At 43.1% G+C, this 20,999-nt stretch overlaps 1 protein-coding gene across 1 annotated transcript in view; it reads left to right on the forward strand.

The window, feature by feature from the left end:
• Positions 1 to 12,531: 12,531 nt before the first annotated feature.
• Xdh (xanthine dehydrogenase) overlaps positions 12,532 to 20,999 on the forward strand; it is a 63,376-nt gene continuing 54,908 nt past the window's right edge. The window contains exons 1-3 of the mRNA XM_034514019.2: positions 12,532 to 12,690; positions 17,656 to 17,713; positions 20,665 to 20,761. Coding sequence (XP_034369910.1) covers positions 12,649 to 12,690; positions 17,656 to 17,713; positions 20,665 to 20,761 — 197 coding nt within the window. The 5' untranslated portion in view covers positions 12,532 to 12,648. The remainder of the gene's footprint in view (positions 12,691 to 17,655; positions 17,714 to 20,664; positions 20,762 to 20,999) is intronic.

Below are 20,999 nucleotides of genomic sequence, written 5' to 3' on the forward strand. Positions count from 1 at the left end.
TCAGTCAGTCAATCATCAATCAAGGGGGCTTGAAGGGAGATACATTAGGCATATAGCGTTGGGGTAGATATGATTATAATGTATATTTTTAAAAACTAAACAAAATAGAAAGTAGGAAAGGGAAGTATCTTCATGTGAAAACTAAAGATACTGAGGCTGTATTTAAATACTTTTTTATTTATGTATATGTGTGTATCTATGTCTGAGTATGTGTCTCTGTGTGTATGTGTGTGTATACATATGTGTGCAGGAACCCACAGAGGCCAGAAGAAGCTGTTAGCTCCCCTGGAGCTGGAGGTATAGGCGCTTGTGAGGTGCCCAGTGTGGAGACTGGGAACTGAACTCTGGTCTTCCGGAAAAGCAGCAAGTGCTCTGAGCCTCTGAGTCATCTCTCCAGTTTCAAATTACTTAAAAACAAATTTACACATGATCATGAGTAATCCCAGCAGGCAAAGAAATATTGAAGAAAACCAACAACTGCAAAAATTAAAACTTCACAAAACCAGAGGCATCATATACTTAAACTCAGAATATGTTGTTTTACTGTGGTAACCAGACTGTACATACATAAAAAAAATCACCAAAACCAAAATCCAAACTACCTAGCTCTATCGGACAGACCCACGCTAATACATGTATTAAAATAAATTCATTCTGGTGGAATGGGGTGGCAGTTTCTGAGACTATACAATGAAGAAATGGCAGTTTCAAGTAAATGGTGTTGGAGAAAGTGGATGTCCACATTTAAGTGAAATTATTTTTCTATATCAGATCATATAAAAAAATCAACTGAAAGGGCATGAAAGACTAAAACACAAGACAGTGAACTATAAATCACTTGAATCAACACAGAGCAAACTGTAGCTGCATAGACATTGTCCTAGGATGTGAGTCCACAAGCACAGGCAGCAAAAGCTACGACAGAAAAGTGGGATTTCGTCAGGCTTACGAGCTTCTGTGTGCCAGAATCCATGGCTGCTTCAGACGGCTACTCCGTGAAATGGCATAAGGGGGGCACATTTCTTACTTAGAGCTGGATCTCACTTCTATGTGGGGTGCGAACAGTTGGTCTTACAGATGCAGAGAGTAGAACTTGAGGCTGGGACAGGAGAGATGGAAGAGAAGTTTGTAAAAGAGTACGAGTTTAGTTAGGTCAGAGGAAGACATTCACTGGCTGTATTTAATCACAGCACACTGCACTTCAAAAGCCATTAGTGGATATGTTCAAACTGTAAAAATGTTAATGATGACTTATTGCCTATGTTAACCGGCTCAGGTGAGCCATTCCAAAATACACCCCTATTTCAAAACATTTTACACATATATGCAGTTTTATTTGTCAATTAAGAAGATTCAAAGTCACAGAGGAAGTGGTTGCACATGTTTTGCTGAGTATGAACTAATCATAGTTGTCAAAGTGTTTGTCAGATTTTAGTATTGGAGCTTCCGACTGGTGATTCTGAAACTAAAGTCTCCGAATGACAGTGTAACCCATAGTTAAAATGTACTTCTCTTTCACACTCAATGTTTTGCAGACTCAGACTGGAGTTTTATTTCCATCCCAGAGAAAGTTGTCTATGTTGAATGTCTGCTATAAATAATCTATTTAAGCTACACCTTATTTAACTTTCCTATTTATTAGTTTATTTAAATTAGCTTACAAAGTAGCAAGTTTCCATATGCCGGTTTTAGATGTACTTCCTTTTGATCATGTCTCCCACTCTGCTCCTAATTCCTCCTTTCTCTTCCTGTCCCCAATGTCCCCTTTCACCCCAGCATCCTCTCTTCTCCTTTAATTCCTCTCATGTTCTGTTCTCTTCTCCAAGCTTTCCTTCTGTCTCATATTGCTTTTGTTTGGGTATTGTGGAGGTCTGAATGAAAATGGCCCCAGACGCTCATATTTTTAAGTGTTTGGATCCCAGTTAGTGGAACTGTTTGGGAAGGAATAGGAGGTGTGGTCTTTGTTGGAGGAAGTGTGCTAGGCCAAGCTCCCCTCCCCCTCCCCACCCCTGCCTACTGACTGGGGATTAGAATGTAAGCACTGTGCCTGCTTGCCTACCACCACGGTCCCTGTCATGATGATCATGGACCAACCCTCTGAAACTGTGAAAAAGCCCTCAATTAAGTGCTTTCTTTTATAAGTTACCTTAGTCATAGTTTCATCATGGTAATAAATCAGTTACTAAGATACCATATTTGCTCCTATCTAGGTACACATACTTAACAACTAGATCTGGATAAAGCATGGATATGTGGTATTTGTCTTTCTGAGTCCAGGTTACCTAGCTTAATATGTTTTTCAGTTCCATCCATTTTCCTGAAATTTTCACATTTCAATTTTTCTTTATGTCTGAATAAAATTCAGTTGTATCTATGTACCAGATTTTCACCTCATTTAACTATTGATGGATATCTAGGCCGATTCCATGTCCTTTCTACTGTGAAAAGAGCTGCAAGAAACAGATGTGCCTCTGTGGTAGGATGTAGCATCAGTTGGGTAGTTGCTTGGGAGCGAGATAGCTAGGTCTTATGGCAAAGCTATTTTTAGTTGTAGGAGAAGTTTCCACACTGATTTCGATGGTTGTCTGTGCCAGTTTACACCCCACCAGCATCGGATGAGAATCCTTCTCTTTCCACATTCTACACAGAACTTGCTGTAATTTGTGTGATGGTAGCCTTTCTGACTGAAATTCCATGCCATTCCATATAAAATGTATGTTGTGTATTTGAGTGTGTTTTGTGCATGTGTATATATGTGCATGTGTATGTCAGAGGTTACTCTGAATGTCTTTCTTTATTGTTCTCTATCTTGTTTTTAAAAATAGTTTTAATTTGCTTCCCTAGCATAATGGCTAGGGATGTTGAACACTTGGGAACAATATTTATCAGCAATTTGTATTTATTTTGAGAACTCTTGCTCAGTTCATTGACTCATTTGTTTATTTGCAGTTTTATTTAATTTTCTCAGTTCTTTGTATATTCTAGCTATTAATCCCTTTTCTGAAATATAGTTGACAAAGATTTTCTAAAATTTTGTAGACATGCTTACTCTGCTGATAGTTTCTTCTGCTGTGCTTTACAATCTCATATAATTCCATTTAACAATTCTTGGGGCTCTTTCTTGTGCTATCAGGATTCTGTTTAGAAATTTCTTGCCTGTGCCTACAACCTAAAGTGTTTTTTCTCCTATTAATTTCAGCATTACTAGTTTCAAACAAAGATCTTTGATTCAGTTTGAATTGGTTTTTGTGGACAGTGAGAAATATGGGTCTAATTTCTTTCTCTTGTAAGCAGAAACTCAGTTTTGTCAATGGCGTTATTGAGAAGGCTATTGTTTTTCCAGTGCATGCCTTTTTACACCTCAGTCAAAATTTTTGATGTTAACAGCTGAGTGGGTTAACTCTGGGTCTTCTAGCACATTCCATTGATTTACACATATGCTTTTGTGGTAGTGCCGTACTGTCCTTGACACTATGGTTGTATAGTTGGACGTCAAACCACTTGATAGTTTTGTTTGTATTATTGCTGCTTAGAGTTGTGTTGGTCATCATGTCCTCTGTGTTCATTTTAGGATTGTTCTTTTCTGATTCTGTCGAGAATGTCATTGGGATTTTGATGAGGATTGCACAGAATCTGTAGATTGCGTTAGGAAGTAAAGTCATCTTCACAATATTAATTCTGGAAATCTAGAGACATGGAAGTTCTTTAAGTTTCTCTTTTTGTTGCTGCTCTTGAGGATTTTTTTGCATCCATCTTCTTCAGGGAGGTTGTTTTATGGTTTTCTATTTTGTTTTGTTTTTGTCTGATTTTGGCATTGGGATTACACTGCCTTTGTAGAATGTGTTCAGTAATGTTTCTTCTAATTTTTATTTTATGGAGCAGTTTGAGAAGTGTTAGTATTAGATCTTCCTTGAAAGTTTGGTAGAATTTGGCAATAAATGAGTCTAGCTCTGAGACTTTCTTTGTGGAGAGCCTTTTAATTTTGCTTTAGTCTCTTTGCTTGTCATGGCTCTGTTCAGATTATTTATATCTTCTGGTTTTAATTTTGGTAAGCCATATGAGTTTAGACATTTATCCATTTCTGCTAAATTTTTCATATTTTCCAAGAATATAAAATTTCAAAGCAGTCCTTAATGATATGCCCTCATTAGTCTATTGCAACAATGCTCTTTTCATCTCTAATTTTATTAATTTGTGTCTCTTTTGGTTAGTCAGTCTAGAAGTTGGTTAATTTTGTTAATACTTTCAAAGAAGTGATTCTTTGACTAATTCTGTGTATTATACTCAGCCTCTAATTCACAAATCGATTTCTGTCTGCTGTATTTGGGGTAGGCTTCCTGATTTCTAGAAGTCCTGAAATTACTCATTGGGTTATTTAATTGAGGTTCTTCTGTTTTTGTTTTTTAAAGATTTATTTATTTTATATATGTGAATACACTGTTGTAGTCAGATTACAGATGGTTGTACCATTACAGATGGTTGTGAGCCACCATGTGGTCTCTGGGAATTGAACTCAGGACCTTTGGAAGAGCAGTCAGTACTCTTAACCGCTGAGCCATCTCTCCAGCCCTTCTGATTTTAAATGTGAATATTTAAGCTCTTAGGACTGACTTGCCTGTATCCCATTTGTGTTGCCATTTTTGTTTGTTTCTAGTAGTTTTTAAGTTCTCCTGATTTCTTCAATGGCCCATTTTCTATTCAAAAACATTTTGTTCAGTCTCCAGATATTTGTATATTTTCTGAGGTTAATCTTGATGTGGGTTTCTAGCTTAGTCCACTGTGATCTGATGTAATGTGGGAGATTATTTTGATTTTTTTTGTATTTATGAAGGCTTGTGTTGTGGCCTATAATGTGGTCAGTTTTAGAGATGGTTCCAGCTGTGGCTGAGAAGAAAGTTCACTTCTATCAGCTGGGTGAAATGTTCTGTAGATTTATTAGTCTCATTTGGTCTATGATGTAGTTTGTCTCTGAGTTCCCTTGACTGATTATTAGTTTGGAAGGCCTATCTAGACAGATGGGGTACCAAAGCCTTTATTATTATTATAATATCTGGATTTATGTAGTCTTCTATGAGACTGGGGTTTCAAGATTCATGACATAAACATCTATGGTTGTATCCTCTTGATGAAGTGTTCCTTTTATTAATACTTAGTCTACGACCTAATCTTTTCTGACTAGTTTTGGTTTGAGATCTACGTAATCGGATATCAGAATCATTCTGCCAGCTTGTTTGTGGCTTCTGCTTGCTTGACAGTTTGCTTTCCAACCTTTGGCTCTCAGTTTCTTCCCTAGCTATGTGAGTTTCTTGGAGACCACAGATAATTGGATCATGTTCTTTAATCCACTCCATTAGTCTCTGTCTTCTAATTGCTATCTTAAGGCTATTGGTATTCAAGCCTATAATTGAGAAGGGTTTGCTATTGTTTATGATTTTGTTGCTTGTTGCTCTTGTTGGTGGGATGATTGGCAGTTTCTTTCTTCTGTTCCTGGTGGTGGTTTCTGTGTTGGATGTGATTGATTCTTTCCCAAGTCTCCCCTTTTTGTTCCTTTCATAGAATGTATTCTTTCCTGTGTTCTCATGTGTGAAACTTTCTTTTTTCTTTCTCTGTGTATAATAATCCTTAAAGTTTGTTCTTAGTGCTGGTCTAATTATTATAAACTATATAATTTTTATTTAGTATATGTATGTGCTTGTCTTGTTTTGAGATATTCTTATTTCTTCATCTGTTTCCAGAGTATAGCAATTTTGGCTAACAATAATTTCTTTTTAAAAAAATTTTTTTATAAGGACATTTAATTGGGGCTGGCTTACAGGTTCAGAAGTTCCGTCCATTATCATCAAGGCAGCAGCATGGCAGCATCCAGACAGGCATGGTGCAGGCAGAGCTGAGAGTTCCACATCTTCATCTGAAGACTATCCATGGTTTGAATATCCGTCCATATTCAAACCACCACATTCCACTCCCTGGCCCCCATAAGCTTGTTCAAATATATAAGTCTAAGGAGGTCATACCTAAACATAGCATAATGCAAAATACATTTAGTCCAACTTCAAAAGTCCCCAGAGTCTATATCAGTCTCAACAATGTTAAAAGTCCAAGTTCAAAGTCTCTTCTAAGATTCATCCAATCACTTAACTCTAATCCCCAAAGCAAGATGGTATAGGACTGTGAAAGGCAGCCTGGTTCCGGGTAGAGCTAAGGCTAGAAACCCTAGTGAACCTAAAGAGACGGGAGGTGTTTTGTCCAGCTCCTGGGGAGTTAGGCTCCTGGCACGAGGCCACAACCCTCCATAGATTTGTGGCCATTAGTCAAGTAAGGGCAACACTTCAAGCCCCTCCACAGGTAGAGGATGTGACCTGTGGTCACATAGCCTTAAGAAAGATCTCCATTTTAGTGAGGTACCTAAAGGCCTAGAGGCTTAGCCAATAAGTTCCCAGACACGCCTCCCTGAAAAAGGTATTTAACCTCAGGCCCGCCCTGAGAAGTGGGGTACAGTATTACTTACCCACTTTCCTCCATGACAATTAATGCCTTAAACCATGGACTGCTTCTTTTCATCAGGATCCACCATAGGGAGCCACGGAGAAGGCTTTCACTTAAAGAGTTGCCATCTAATCTCCCATAGGTGGCCTCTCTGTGCCCCCAGTCATGACCAGCAAGCCAAGCCAGCCACCTGTCAACAAGCCAAGGACTCCTCCCTGAGGAATCCAGCTGGAGCTCCCCTCTTTTTCCCCTCAGCCCCAGGCTAGATCTAGCCCACAGGCCCCCCACTCCATTCTCAGCTCTTCTGAGGCTCCCAGTGGCTCCTGGGTGCCTGAGAACCTGAGAACCAGATGGCTCTGGCCTCCTTGCAGGCCTGGGGATCCCTGAGCCAGCTCCAGCTGTCCCTGGGACCTCAGACTGCATTTTTCCACCCCTGGAGCAGTGTCCTGTGGCTTCCCCATAGCCAATATTCCACCCAGTGCTGGTGTGGGGTAAACACAGTCAAACTTCCCAAGTCCTACCTCCCCAAGCAACTGAGCCCTGTGGCAGAGCAGACAGAGGACTCATTAACCTTACAAGACAGGAAACCAGCTGGGCAAAATCCAAACTCTGTAATTCCATGTCTGATGTCAAAGCAGTCTTCAGATCCCCAACTCCTTTTTTTTAAAATCTTTGTTGACTGCAACAAACTTCATTCTCCTGGGCTGCTTCCTCTCCCTGTGAGCAGCTTTCTTTGGCAGAAATCCCATGGCTCTGGCATCTTAAACATCTTGGGGTCTCCAAGGCAACTTCAACTTTACAGCTTCTTGCTCCAGCATCTGGGGTCCACACATGATCTTCTGGGCTTCTCCCAAGGGCTTGGGTCACAATTCCAGCTCTGCCTTCTATAGCACTCAAGGCTCTGGTTGACTCTACTCTACTGTTGCTTCTGTTCTTGGTGCTCATCCTATGGTACTGGCATCTCCAATACATTGGTATTCTCCATATCAACTAGGCTTTACCAATAGCCTCTCATAGACTCTCTTCATGATATCAAGCTTCAACTCCTTCGCATGATTCCTTCAGTCCTGGACCATCAACTGCAACTGAGGCTGCACCTTCCCCAATGGCCTTGCATGGCCTCTCACAGTGCCAAGCCTCAACGGCTCTTCATGACCCCCTTCATGCCTTCAAAACAAGTACCACCTGGGTGACTCTTACACATAACCAAGTACAGCTGCAGCATGAGGTACAACCTTTACTGTCTCTTGAAGAGAGATTCTTTGTGCTCTCAGAAAATCTTCCAAGATTTCACCTCAGTGACGCTGGTCTCTTCTTAATCAGCACTAATTTCTTAGTTCCAGCTAACTACTGTCAATTATCCCAGTAGTCTCTTCAAAGCCAGAGCCAAATGGCTGAATCGCTGAGTTCTGCTGCTTTATCAACAATAATGTCTAAGGATTCAAATGTATCAGTCTATGCTTTTGTGGTTGCCGACATCAGATCTGATGTTACTCTAATGCTCATGCCTCTGTGTGTGGGCATTTTCCTCTTATGGCTTCTTTGCTTTGTATTTTTGATATTTTGAGTATGATACATTTTGGAGAGATTCTTCTCTGGTCCTGACTGCTTGGGGTTCTGAAGGTTTTCTCTATTTGTATGTCTGCCCCTCTAGATTCAGGCAAGTCTTGGCTAAAATTTCATTGACTAGGTTGTCTAGGACATTTGATTGTCATCTTCTTCCATCCCATGTGTAGTCTATACTTTGTTCTCATGGGTGTATGTGCATGCATGGTGAGGTCCATCGGTCTCAAAATTAGACCCAGAACTTGTCAGTATGGCTAGCCTTGCTAGATAGCTGGCTCTGGAGAGTTTCTGTATCTACCATCTCAGACTGACATTACAGGTGGGCTTGCATGCCTGTTTGTCACTTCTGTGGGCTCTGGGGACCCAAAGTCTAGACTTCATACAAGCATTCTAGGCACTGAGAAATCTCCCTGGCCCATTTTTCCTTCTGTGTGTCTGTGTGCATTACTGTCTCAACCTCGGTATCCACTCTTGAGATGAACTCCTCTGCCTGGTCGTGTTTGGTTGTGATGGTCTGCTGTGAAACTTGTTACCCGATTGGTTCTTTTATTTCCAGAATCTTACTATTCCTTGCGCAGACTCTGCATTTCCTTGGTGATTTTTCTTCCATATTTTAATTTTTCCCTCCTAGTTACTGATTCCTATAGCCATGTCATATTGGCAACTTTCTGTCTTTTGAATCAATTTCATAACTTAAGCTAAGTTCCTTATCTGTTTATTTGCATCCTCTATTTGGCCTTTGGAAAAAAAAATTTGTCAGACCCCCGCAGACCTTCGAGGAGACAGCTGCATCAGGCTCCTGTCAGCATGAACTTCCTGACATCCATATCGGTGTCTATCTTTGGTGACTACACATGGGACGGATATCAAGGTAGAGTGGTCTCCCGATGGCCCCTTCTTGACTTTCTGTCCCACACTTTGTCACCTTATTTGCTCTCTTGAGCATTCTGTCACTCCTTCCTGTCTCCTTGAAGGTCTGTTGGAGTCTGACATATCCAGAGGTGGATGCTCACAGCTACCCACTGATCTGATCAAGGGTTCCCAATGGAGAAGTTAGAGGACTGAAGGAGCTGAAAGGGTTGGTGGCCCCAAGAGGAGAGCAACAGTGCCAGCCAACCAGAGCTCCCCAGGGTCTAAATCACCAGCCTGGGAGCACATGACTTCAGCTGTATATTTAGGGGAGGATGGCTTTGTCAGGCATGGGTGGGAGAGGAGATCCTGGTCCCATGAAGGCTGAACACCGAGTGGGGAGGAACTCGAGGGTGGGGAGGGGAAAGGGAGTAGGTGGGGGCACACCCTTGTGGAGGCAGGAGGGCGGGGACGGAATAGGGGGTTCTTGGGTGGTGGGGGGAATGGGGTGAGGGGATAAAATCTGAAATGTATTTTAAAGAAATAATATATATATATATATATATATATATATATATATATATAAAGAAATTTTTTTGATAAAACTCTGCAATCTGTTTTTGCACATGTGTGAAATTCAACATTTTAGCATCTTTGTTTTCTGTTGTTAAGAAGATGTGAGCCCACGGGTTGTCACAGTGGAATACCTTCTCACTCCTTTCATGCTTCTGTGCTGTGCTTTGTGCTTCTCTTGAGGAGTATCTGTTCTCTGGTTTGCAGCTCTTTCCCCTTCCCCATGGTTTTCTATCTTTGATTTATGCATATTTTTGTTTATTTTTGGTACCTTGTCCTCACTTAGATTTATTATCACCCAAGCTTACTGTAAAGGCAGCTATAATAATTCAATGTAAGCCCCCAGGTGAGCTGCTGAAGACACCATGTTCTTCACTGGTGTTTCCTAGAAAGGCTGCAGACAAGAGAACTAGGATTCTCGTTGGGGGAAAATACAACATATTTAAGTGGCAAAGTGAAGGGGTATGAAGGATGGGATAGGAGAGGCTGTGCTAAGAATTAAATCAAGTATATGGGTTAGATACACAAAAAGTAGTAAAGAAAATTTACATTAAATTTAGAGAAAAGGAAGCTGTAAGAGCTTTCCCCAGCAAGCTACAAGTCACATCACATTACCTGAACTTAAAATATAAACGTATATGTACTAAGAGAAAAAAAATTAAAGAATTATAAAAACTAAATAAGGTATATAGAAAACAAAAAATAAAATAAACATATGAACGCAAATGAGTGATGAATGGAAATAAATATGTTCTCATTCATCATTTGTTATTGGTTAGGAGAAAGCCCCAACCCGGTATCTACAGGTCCATCAATGCATTGCAACACGTTCCACCACAGGCTTCCTGTTATCCACTTAGCTTCTCTCAGCTGTGGTCAGGGTGGGGAGTGTTGAGAATCTCTCCGCTTCCGGTGTCCTTACCACATTTCAGCAATGGCCACAGTGTGTGTGTGTGTCTTAGGGTTACTACTGCTATCCAATGTCAACGCCCTGTTGCTCCAAGGGATCTCTGGCTCCACAAGGCACCAGCAGTCATGGGGTCTGGTGGGATGCATGGTGTGAACTTCGCAACTTCAGAGCCCTTTTTCCTCTCTCTGGAGCTCTGTCTGTGTGCTGCTCTTTCCCTCCACAGGCGACTACCCAAAGGTTGAAGCAGCTCCAGCTAATCACTCATCTCCTCTTTCAGTTTTGTCTGTTCCTGCAGTGCCTCAGTCATGTTATCTACGCCTTGAGACTGTGGCAGGGGAGGGGTACTGTGGGCATTACAAACCCCTCAGTTTCACATCCCTAGATCCTTCGTCCAGCACCTGCTCAACATCTGCTGGGATAGTGCCCTCTTTATTAACTTTTTGGCAGAATTGATTTTTGCAGAGTAGTTATAGTCAGCCGAGTCTGTGACTGTGGCCACGGAACACAAGGCAGTGGCTTTTGCAAAGATGATGGAGCTAACACTAAATCCAGCCACCATAGCTCTCCTTGGGACTGTGGGGGAAGGCAGAGCTCATGAAGATGAGTCAAAAGAACAGAAGAGCCAGTCAATCATAGGAGTGTGAGGAATAGGGAGTTACAAAACACACCTTACAGCCTTAGTCCTTCTCCCCACCCTTTCCCTTTCAGATCATCATTTCTCTGTCTCTGCTTGACTAACATTTTAGCTTGGATAACTCTTTATTGTGAGGGAGTGTCCTGGGCTTGGAATGTTTAGTTCTATTTCCTGGTCTGAGAAGCTTCGTCGTCGTCGTCGTCGTCGTCGTCGTCGTTGTAGTCGCTGCCGCTGCCTCCGCCGCCACTGCCTCCGCCAACAACTACAAACAACTGCCCTACCAGCCATGTCACTAACATCCTAGATAGCCAAATGACCCATTTTGTAGGGAATTTGACTCCAGCTAGCAAGCACTGTTTTATGATGACCAGAATCTCCATTTGCCCTGGACTGAGAAACTTAAAGGGATTTGGTGCGCAAGCTCTAGCATAATAGTCTGGGCGCAAACTGGGATATGGATCGACTGAGAGATGAGTTTATTCTCGGTTCTGTCGGGGCTGTGCCAGAGGGGGGTTGTGTTGATGATGTGACTGTCCCAGGAGTCCTGTTTCCCAGATGTTGTTGTTGTACCAGGCACGTCTGACTCATGCACTTTTCTTCCTTTTCTGTGGCCTCCCAGGATGATGATGAGAAATGTCCCCTGTAGGCTGGCTGAGTGACTGAGTGAGTGCAGGGCTGGGGAAGGACATGGTGGGTGGAATGGAGTGGTGGGGAGGGGTGGAGCAGGGAGAGCCCACAGGTATTGCCTGAGCAGACACTGCATAGCATTTAGAGCAGGAGTTAATGGTACTTGGTGGGTCGGGGGAGGTTCTCAGCTCTATTAACAGACTGTGATGACGTTGACGTTTTTATTTACTTGGTGTTTAAAATATGTTCTGGGGTGTGAGTTCCTCTGATAATTTGACAAGTTTTGTCAAAGTCTCAAACATGATTTGTTACTGTTCCAGTGACTGTTCAAAAGTGATAAATATTTCCATTCTCTGCAAGTTTATAAGGCACACCCTAGAGACCATTGTTTTTCAACTTTCTGCTTTTGGTATCATTTTGATGTCCCTTTCCAGGACGAAACAGCTGAGTTCTGCAGGCAACAAGTGACAGGCTGTAGTCAAAGGTCAGGGTTTGAGTCTGGACATGAGGACCTTCACATTCCACCAAGTCCTAAGAGAATGAGTTGAGCATGCCAGTGGCAAGTCTGTGTCAGGGTGAGCAGGTCTGGGAAAATAACAAGTGTGGACGGGAGGAGAGTGAATCAGCTTCACTGGCTGACAAACGGCCCCTTCCCCCTCTCTTCCTGGTATGGCAAGAGGGAGGAGGATGAAGCAGGTTCCACAAGGGCAGGTGCCCAGAATTCACAGTCATCTGGTGCCAAGACGCAGGCCTCCCTAATCTATGCGTACACTTTCCTCTGCACTTTGACTAGGAGGACAGAGTAGGATCTGTGGTGTGTGGCTGTCCCGTCCTTCCTGGATTGTGCAAACCTGTGACTCTTGCCAAGAACCGTCTATGCCTGGAGCTGGTTCCTTCTCATTGGGTAACTTTGTTTCATTTTGCTGGGAGGCGTATCTTTCAAGTTGCAGGGCAGTGATATCTACAACTACCTCACAGGAGCTCAGTGACTCCAGCAGCCACGATGACAGCAGACGAGCTGGTCTTCTTTGTGAATGGCAAAAAGGTAAGTGGGAATTGACGTTTCGGTTTAAAGATTCTGCTGTCTGGGAAGGGACATGTGTCATCTTTCTTACCTGGACACTTTGATTTTTTTTTCTGCTCTCATCCCTTAAAAGGTGTTGCTGTAGTTTGGTAACCTTTGAGCAGGGGCACAGGCAAGACAGTCAGAGAGCAAAGGAGGAAGGGAGAGTGATGTCCACTCCATGCTTGTGGACACACTGGCTCAGAGATAGAAAAGAAACAGAGTTTAAGTGAGATGAGGAGTCAGCAGCACATCTCTTTTCTGTGTTTAAGTAAACCTAGCCTAGTGTTTTGATGGCTCTCTTTACCATGAACAGCAGCAGGCAGGCATTTTTATGCTAATGCCAGGGCATAAAACACACATAGCCACGGATTCTGATATATGATCCTGTATACAGATTTAACAGCTAGAACTGATTTACTGTGTGGCGACATATACTGACACCTTGTGGCAAGCCATTATTCTCAGTATTATTTTCATAAAGGACTCCCCTGCCACCATCTCTCAGTTCTATATGTAAATATTGCAAACCCCTTAAATGTCACTTGGAAATGTAGGGAAAGTGGTATGGGGTCCACAGGTACCTGATAGCCCGAGAATCTTTGCAACTTCAACTCAATTCAGGGAGAGAAGTGTATTGTCTCTGGTGCTGTTTGCCTCCTTCTAGGTACTCAGGGAAATTCAGAGATTATAGGGGAAGAACCGTCATTTCCCCCACTGTAACTGGCTACATAGACATTATAAACTATGAGTGAACCAATGGATCCCCTAAAATTTTTACTTATCTTGTTATGTTGACACTTTGGTGTTGATTGAAGAGACTGAGTAACTTCTGGGGAAATTTGCAAGAATGAACATGTGCTTCCAAGAATTCCTAAGGCCTTAGACTGCCAGGATCTGCTTGGGTAACCAGCATGGAAACTTTAGGAGTCATTTCAACACCAGTACTCAAAAGCCTGTGGATTCAGTTCCAATGATTTCACCCCTGGATCCCTGGGTCTCTCTGATACATTGTTTTCTGAGCTGGGCAGCTGGTACCAAGACAAGAGCTAGGCTGAAATGCCTAAGCTGCTGGTAGCAAGGCTTTTGCCCTGAATATTTTAAATGTCTTTTGTGCTCAGCAGTTGCATCACAGAGGCGTAAGAAACAGCTGTTAACTTGGTTTTCTGGAAATACTGTGTACACACAGACATCATCCTTGGGACTTACATAAATGAATTTTTTTCAGTGAGCTACTGGCAGATTCAAAGTGCTCTGAAGGTCATATCTTACTCTGAGGTATATTAAGCTGTTGATTTGTGTGTGACCCACCATTCTTCTGAGGGGACAGCTTGCTGTTAGCCTTTGTGTCTAAAAAGGAGTGTTTTTGAGGTGAACTGGCTTGGCTGAAATTGCTTCTCCTTGTGTTTTATTAGCACTGTAGGGAAGTGATTTTTAGATTTTTAGAGTGAAGCATCATACCAATCCCTTCTATCCCTGGGAGCTTCTGATCCTGTCAGGTTATCGCGATGAATAGCCATCCTCCTCTGTCATTTAAAAAGGTGTGACCTCTCGGGAAACTGACAGAAGGATGAAGAGAAGGAGGGTAAATTAGTAAGCAGTAATAAGCAGGAACAAGCAGGGTGATCTGGGTGAGCAGAGGCAGATTGAACAAGTTCAGATTCATTTCCTTCTTCAAGATGTTCTAGGCATTGGGCCATAGATGTTGTGCAAAGAAATTACCAAAGAAGCGGTAGAAGGGTGGTGGCTCGTTCTCGGGGAGCCGCTTCCTTTCTTGCTTTTTGGCACTGTGCAGGGTTCTGTCTGCACGAGTGGACTTAGAGAGGGCTCAGATATGAGGCACCAAGCACCTGTGGGATCTTCTGAGAGTGGTGTGGACCTTGGTGACCTCTGGTATCAAAGAGAGAGAGAGAGTTGCCTAATATTTCACCAGCATTGTGGTGACATCCCCTTCAGGCGCCAGGATTCTAGTCTTACTGAGAGAGATGCAGGAGAAAACCCTACAGGAAGAGGATATAGTTGGAGGCATGCAGCTTTATTTATTCACTGATTAATTATAATTTTAATCTTATAGATTTAATGTATAATAGTGTGCTGTCATCTCTTAGGACTTCTTCCTTTCTTCCATCCATCCATCCTTCTTTTTTTTTTTTTTTTTTTTTTTTTTTTTTTTTTTTTTTTGAGACAGGGTCTTAGTATATAGACCAGGCTGGCCTCAAACTCACAGAGATTGGCCGGTCTCTGAGCCTTGAGCGCTGTGACTGACAGCATGTACCACTACAACACACCACACAGCAATCATTATTTCTTTTGAAGTTCAAATTCTCAGAGCAATTCTCTCTCTCTTTCTCTCTCTCTCTCTCTCTCTCTCTCTCTCTCTCTCTCTGTGGGGGGGTGGGGTGGGAAGAGAAGCTATAAATTGAACTCAGCTCAAGTTATCAAGCTTGGTGGCAGACACATTTATCCACTGGGCCATGTTGCTAGCCCATCAATGAAAGTATTTGTAACCACAGTGTAAGTTCCTTTTGTATCCCCAGCACCACAATATCTGGCATAACCAATTGAAGGAAGGGAGGGAGGAAGGAAGGGAGGGAGGAAGGAAGGGAGGGAGGAAGGAAGGGATAGAGGAAGGAAGGGAGGGAGGAAGGATTTGTTTTGGCTCTTGGTTTCATTGAATTTAGTCCACAAACAGGCCTCATACACTTGAGCAGACCATCAAGGTAAATAAAGGGAAGGGGCCATTATCCACAATATGACAGATGAGAAGACGGAGAGAAGGAAGCGGCAGAGGCTGAGTATAGCCCCCAAAGGCTCCCCCCAACCCCATGACCTACTTTTACCAGGTACCCCAGCTCCTAAAGGTTTTATAACCACCCCCTCAGCTGGGTAACAGGAGCTCCAAACATGGCCTTGGAGGGAATAGTTCAGATTCAAACTGGGACACCCGCCAAGTGTTTTCTGTTGAGACTGTTCCATGGGGCACACTGTGGGACGCTCTGGGGCACAGCTCCAGTGTAGCATGGCTGTTCTTTGCAGATACACAAGGGATGGTGCTGATGTAGAAAGCCTTGAATAGGGGAGCAGATGAAGTCCCCCAACAAGTCAAGATGTCTGAGAAAGAGGGAGAGATGCTCATGCATCCCATGACTTGAGTGATATGTGTTTCTTATGTCCTCTGCTTTCTCTCAGCCTCCAACATGAAGGGTCCATTGTACAAAGAATACTTGTATTATCTGTCCTGTCACTTCCTCTAGGTAACCTTCCTGAGACTGAAATACACTCAAGCCAACCTTAGCCTCATCATGGAGGGTCTGTAGTATGTCCACTGCTAAAAAAATTCTTGAATCTATTAAACTCTGGGAATGTGAACCAATGTTGCCACTTTGTCCATTTAAGCTTAAGTAGGAGTTCAAACACATGATTTCTAGTTAGCAACATTATGCTAGGTCTACCTCTAGTTGTGGTATGGCAGACCACTGTATGTCCTATGCTGTCCAGAACCTGCAGAAATACAGGTCCTGAATGGTGACATATCAAGAGGGAGAATCAGGGTTAGGAAATAGAGAAAACAAGAAATAAAGAAGCAAAAACAATAGCTGGGACCAAGAGGTCTCCCACAAGCAGATGACTCATGCCAAGCAGAATTCTTCTTCTTCTTCTTCTTCTTCTTCTTCTTCTTCTTCTTCTTCTTCTTCTTCTTCTTCTTCTTCTTCTTCTTCTTCTTCTTCTTCTTCTTCTTCTTCTTCTTCTTTTCAAGACAGGGTTTCTCTGTGTAGCCCTGGCTGTCCTGGAACTTCCTCTGTAGACGAGGCTGTCTTCAAACTCAGAAATCCACCTGCCTCTGCCTCCCAAGTGCTGGGATTAAAGGTGTGGGACACCACTGTCTGGCACCAAGCAGAATTCTTAAGAAGTGCAGCGTCATATATTCTATTTGTAGAGGGGAGAAATGATCAAAGTCAGCAGAGCTAAGTCAGACAATCTTTGCAAAGAGAACCCAGGGTTCTGCAGACACAGCTGCCTTAGGACTGATAACCACAGCCCAGGGGGAAGAGCCTGGTCCCCAGAAGCTGCCACCATGACTCTTCTGAGGAGATACAGGCTCCAGCCCTAGACTGTCCTTGCCAAGTTCACTCCTGGACAAGGGCACAGAATTAAAGTTCCCGTTCTTTCATTGGGCCTCTGAGAAAGTCTTGGGTTGGTCTGGGCGCCTGTGAAGGAGCAATGGTGGATTTATGTACGGTACAAAGGGTATCCCTTCTTTTAGTTTGAGGTGTGAGGCAGATGTTTCTTTTCCTTCCACTTGAGGAAACTCTAGGACCAATATATAGCATAGTTCTCTTAAAAGATCTCTTATTACAAATTCCCTGTTTTTAAGTGTGGGGAGTAGTGAAATGGCCCCTCCTGGACCTTATTTGAAGGTTTACATCTGGGGAGGGCTGAACACATGGATGGGTTTTCGTCTAAAGATTGTTCTTCCATGCTTGCACGCTCATGTTGCTATCATGGTAGCTTGTTGCATACAACACTATGCTATGAACATGGACTACATATGTAACTTTCTCGAATCACACAGAGTCTGAGCAGGCATACTCAATGAAGCAAAGTTAGAGTCTGTGCGCTGACAGCTCCAACTCTGGAGTGTGTGGCTGGGAAGAGGCAGGGGAAATGAGGAGATATGCTTGACTCAGAGGAAGCTCTTGGCAGCATAGAACCTGAGGTTCTGTGGTGTGTCCAGGTGGAATTCTAGGACCCGAGGACATGACTGTGTTTTATAGTTCATGTGCTCATTTTTTTTTTTTTATGGGATTGTTGGGGAAAATGCCCTGATTGTCATGGTCTATCTACTCTGTGGCCATTAATTCTACAGACTTTGGGGTGAGAGGTGAAAGGGAGGAAATCACCTGCAAAAGAATAAAAAGGTGATTCTTTGATGTATTTTCTTGGTAGGTGGTGGAGAAAAATGCAGACCCTGAAACAACACTTCTGGTCTACCTTAGAAGAAAGCGTATCCTGACTCTTCAGTGGATGTGAGGGTGAGGGGACTGTGGGACTGTTCTCTGAAGCTTACATAATTTCCCAGTGACTTCAAAGAAGTCTGGACAGCTGTGGCATTCAATATAGCTGGGAGACCTTGGGTAATCCTTGGCTACCTAGATTGTAAACTCTCAGTCCTCAAATGAGAAGCTGTTCATGGTGTTCTTTCAGATTTTCTCAGCAAAGAGTAGTAACTCCAGGATTTTTTTGTGCCCATGAAAGCCCTCCCCAGCAGCCCCTGTGAGCTTCATGGTCATTTGCCTTGGGAGTAGTGGGCTCTTCTTTATTTGACATTTGCTTAACACATGCAGGACTACCCAAGAACCTTTCTGGCTCAATATAGGCCCGGAGAGACCAGAGAAGGGGTTTCTATTACTTTTTCTTGCACTGTTGGGCATTGAACCTAGGACCTTCCATATACTAGGTAAACTCGATGTTACTGAGCATTTCCAGACAAGGTTTGTATGCTGGGAAAGGATTATCACAGTGGGTACTGTGTAAGGCATCAACTGCTTAGTGGCAGGCTTTAGAGACATCAAGGGCAGGAGACGCCTTAGAGAGGTGGTTCTCAACTTGGGTGTCACAACTGCTTTGAGGGGATGTCAAATGGCTCTTTCACAGGGCTTGCATATCAGATATCCTACATATTAGATAATTACATTATTATTCATAACAGCAGCAAAATTATAGTTATAGTGTAGCAACAAAAATAATGGGGGCCCACAGCATGAGGAACTGCATTAAAGGGTCACAGCGTTAGGAAGGCTGAGAACCTCTGCTGTAGAGTGTCCTGGGCTGCTGCTCCTCATCTACTGTGGGGAAGGCTTCTGTAGGATCCCACACCTTTTGTTCTTTCATGTTATTAAAGTATTCTGGGACCCTGGATCAAAAACAACAGAAAATATAGGTGCTGACATTTAATGAACACTTGTCATGTACAGGCGAAGTTCAAAGAAGTTTGTATAGCTGATGTCACGTAATCTCCACAGAAATTGCATGGAAGTATAACATTATCTCCCTCTGAAAGGATGTGAGGCCAACACTGATTAAGTCACCTGCCTTTCACTAAGTATATTCTGGGCAAGTTCTGGCAGACCCTGAATGGAAGCTATAGCCTTGCACTTCTTATTCAGGCTGGCAACTTTCAGGGGTCGTTGCTCCTTTCAACATCTCTCTATGGTGTCCTTGTCCCCATTCCAGAGGTCTGAGTGAACCACTTGCTCAGTACTCACAGGAGTGAGCCCAGATACACTTAACGTTGATTCACCCCCCTCCTATCAGACAGTATAGAGGATGACTTGGTATAGGCATATCTGAAGGTTCAGAAGATGCCCCTGGTGGCTTCTCTGTGGGCTCAGTGATGCCCCTGGTGGCTTCTCTGTGGGCTCAGTGATGGCCCTGGTGGCTTCTCTGTGGGCTCAGTGATGCCCCTGGTGGCTTCTCTGTGGGGTCAGTGATGGCCCTGGTGGCTTCTCTGTGGGGTCAGTGATGGCCCTGGTGGCTTCTCTGTGGGCTCAGTGAGTAGGAGAAGGGATGCTGTTACCAGCCCAACCCCACTAGGAGGTTGTTGAGATGAATTTCAGTGTTCCGAAAACAAAGCTCGGTTTAGCTTTCTACTGGTTTCAGTTTCATTTCTGAAGCCTAAGAGGCCCAGAAACTCCTTATCTCCATGGATTGGTTTTGTAAATCAAAGCTCAAATGAGATTTAAAACTGAAAGTTGCCACGGAAAATGTAAAGTCCTCTTGCTTATCACAGTCTGGGCTGGTGGTTAATTTGTGAGAGCAGGAGAAATAGTCCTAACCTCGATTCAACTCTAGGGTTTCTAGAAAGATGTCAAGGCTAGAAGATAAAGACTAGACTGCCACCATACCGTCTCTGTTTGTACACTTTCTAGTTGTATCAGCTGCAAATACACACACACACACACACACACACACACACACACACACACACACACACCTTGGTTAATGAGAACAAAGAAGCAAACAAAAAAACTTGAGATCTTAAAAAGCCTCTTTAGCAAGAGGAGGATGTGGATTGCGCACAGCTCTGGAGTCAGGAGACTTCTGAGTCAGAGGACTGTAACACACAAAATGACCCTCTGCAGCTCCTATTACAGCCTAGGACTCAGCTTGTTTGTACTTTGCATTTTAATCTGCAGAGAAATAGTAGCTCTTGCTAACAGTAGCAAATTGCCGTGTAAATCAAGGGCTTTAAATGCAAGATGCAATATTGTTTTTTTCTTGTTAATTTTATCTTGAAAATGGAGAATGAGGCCATCTGCTAATAATAATAACTCTGTGTCTCCCATCCTCAGAAGAGAGATGGGGGCTTAGGGGTTGACAGAAACTCAACAAAGAGGATCATTTGGCTATCAAGGATGATAGCCTACTAGTTAACAAGGTAATAGATTATCTTTCCACAATATGTGTAAGAGCCCAGTCTGTTATTGGTTCCAGATATTTAAAACTCTTTTATTTTTTATTTGTATATATTATGGGAGGTATCCAAAAGTTTGGATTCTAGGACTTTATCAGCCTATAAATTTCAGGGTGAAAAACCCAAGCCTTGGTTAAGTCCTCAGAATGGCTGAGAAGCTTCCCTGCTCACTTCAACATCCCACATGCTGTCTTTGAGATGTAAGGTCCTTTTGCTCCTCTTCCTTGAGGGGACCCTGACCCTGGAGCTTGTGTCCTGGATGGTGTTACGTGGGTACTGACTCGTCTGCAGTGGAGATGATCTGTTCTTACATCTGTATGGTACAGCACAGCCTCACTGATTAAGGAGGCCATAGGTCTGCTGCCTCCTGGGTCAAGGGCTTCAGCTGTGTGTAAGTTGGGCCTGTGAGGCTCTGCCCTGCATTCCCAGCCACTTGTAGAGTCCTTTCTCTGGATCTGTGTCCTTAACAAGTGGCTGCTCAGTGGGGCTGTGCGGGACCAAGCTTGGCTGCGGAGAAGGCGGCTGTGGAGCATGCACTGTGATGATCTCCAAGTATGACCGTCTTCAGAACAAGATCATGTATCCTTTTCCTGCTGCTGGGTGGTCCACGGGAGGGTAGGATGTGGGATCATCTTGTGAGTGTGTGAACATGCGTGTTTCTGAGAAGACTCCAATCATGAACAAAGAGTATAGAATGATGTCTTATAGGGCAATTTTCTTGGCTGATGAATGGGGACCAAGCTCTGGATTACTGATAAAATGACCACTCTACAGTCAAGGTTAACATGACATCCCATAAAATCCTTCTCCAACACTC

This window comes from Arvicanthis niloticus, chromosome 11 (assembly GCF_011762505.2).
Source record: "Arvicanthis niloticus isolate mArvNil1 chromosome 11, mArvNil1.pat.X, whole genome shotgun sequence".
Taxonomy (NCBI): domain Eukaryota; kingdom Metazoa; phylum Chordata; class Mammalia; order Rodentia; family Muridae; genus Arvicanthis; species Arvicanthis niloticus.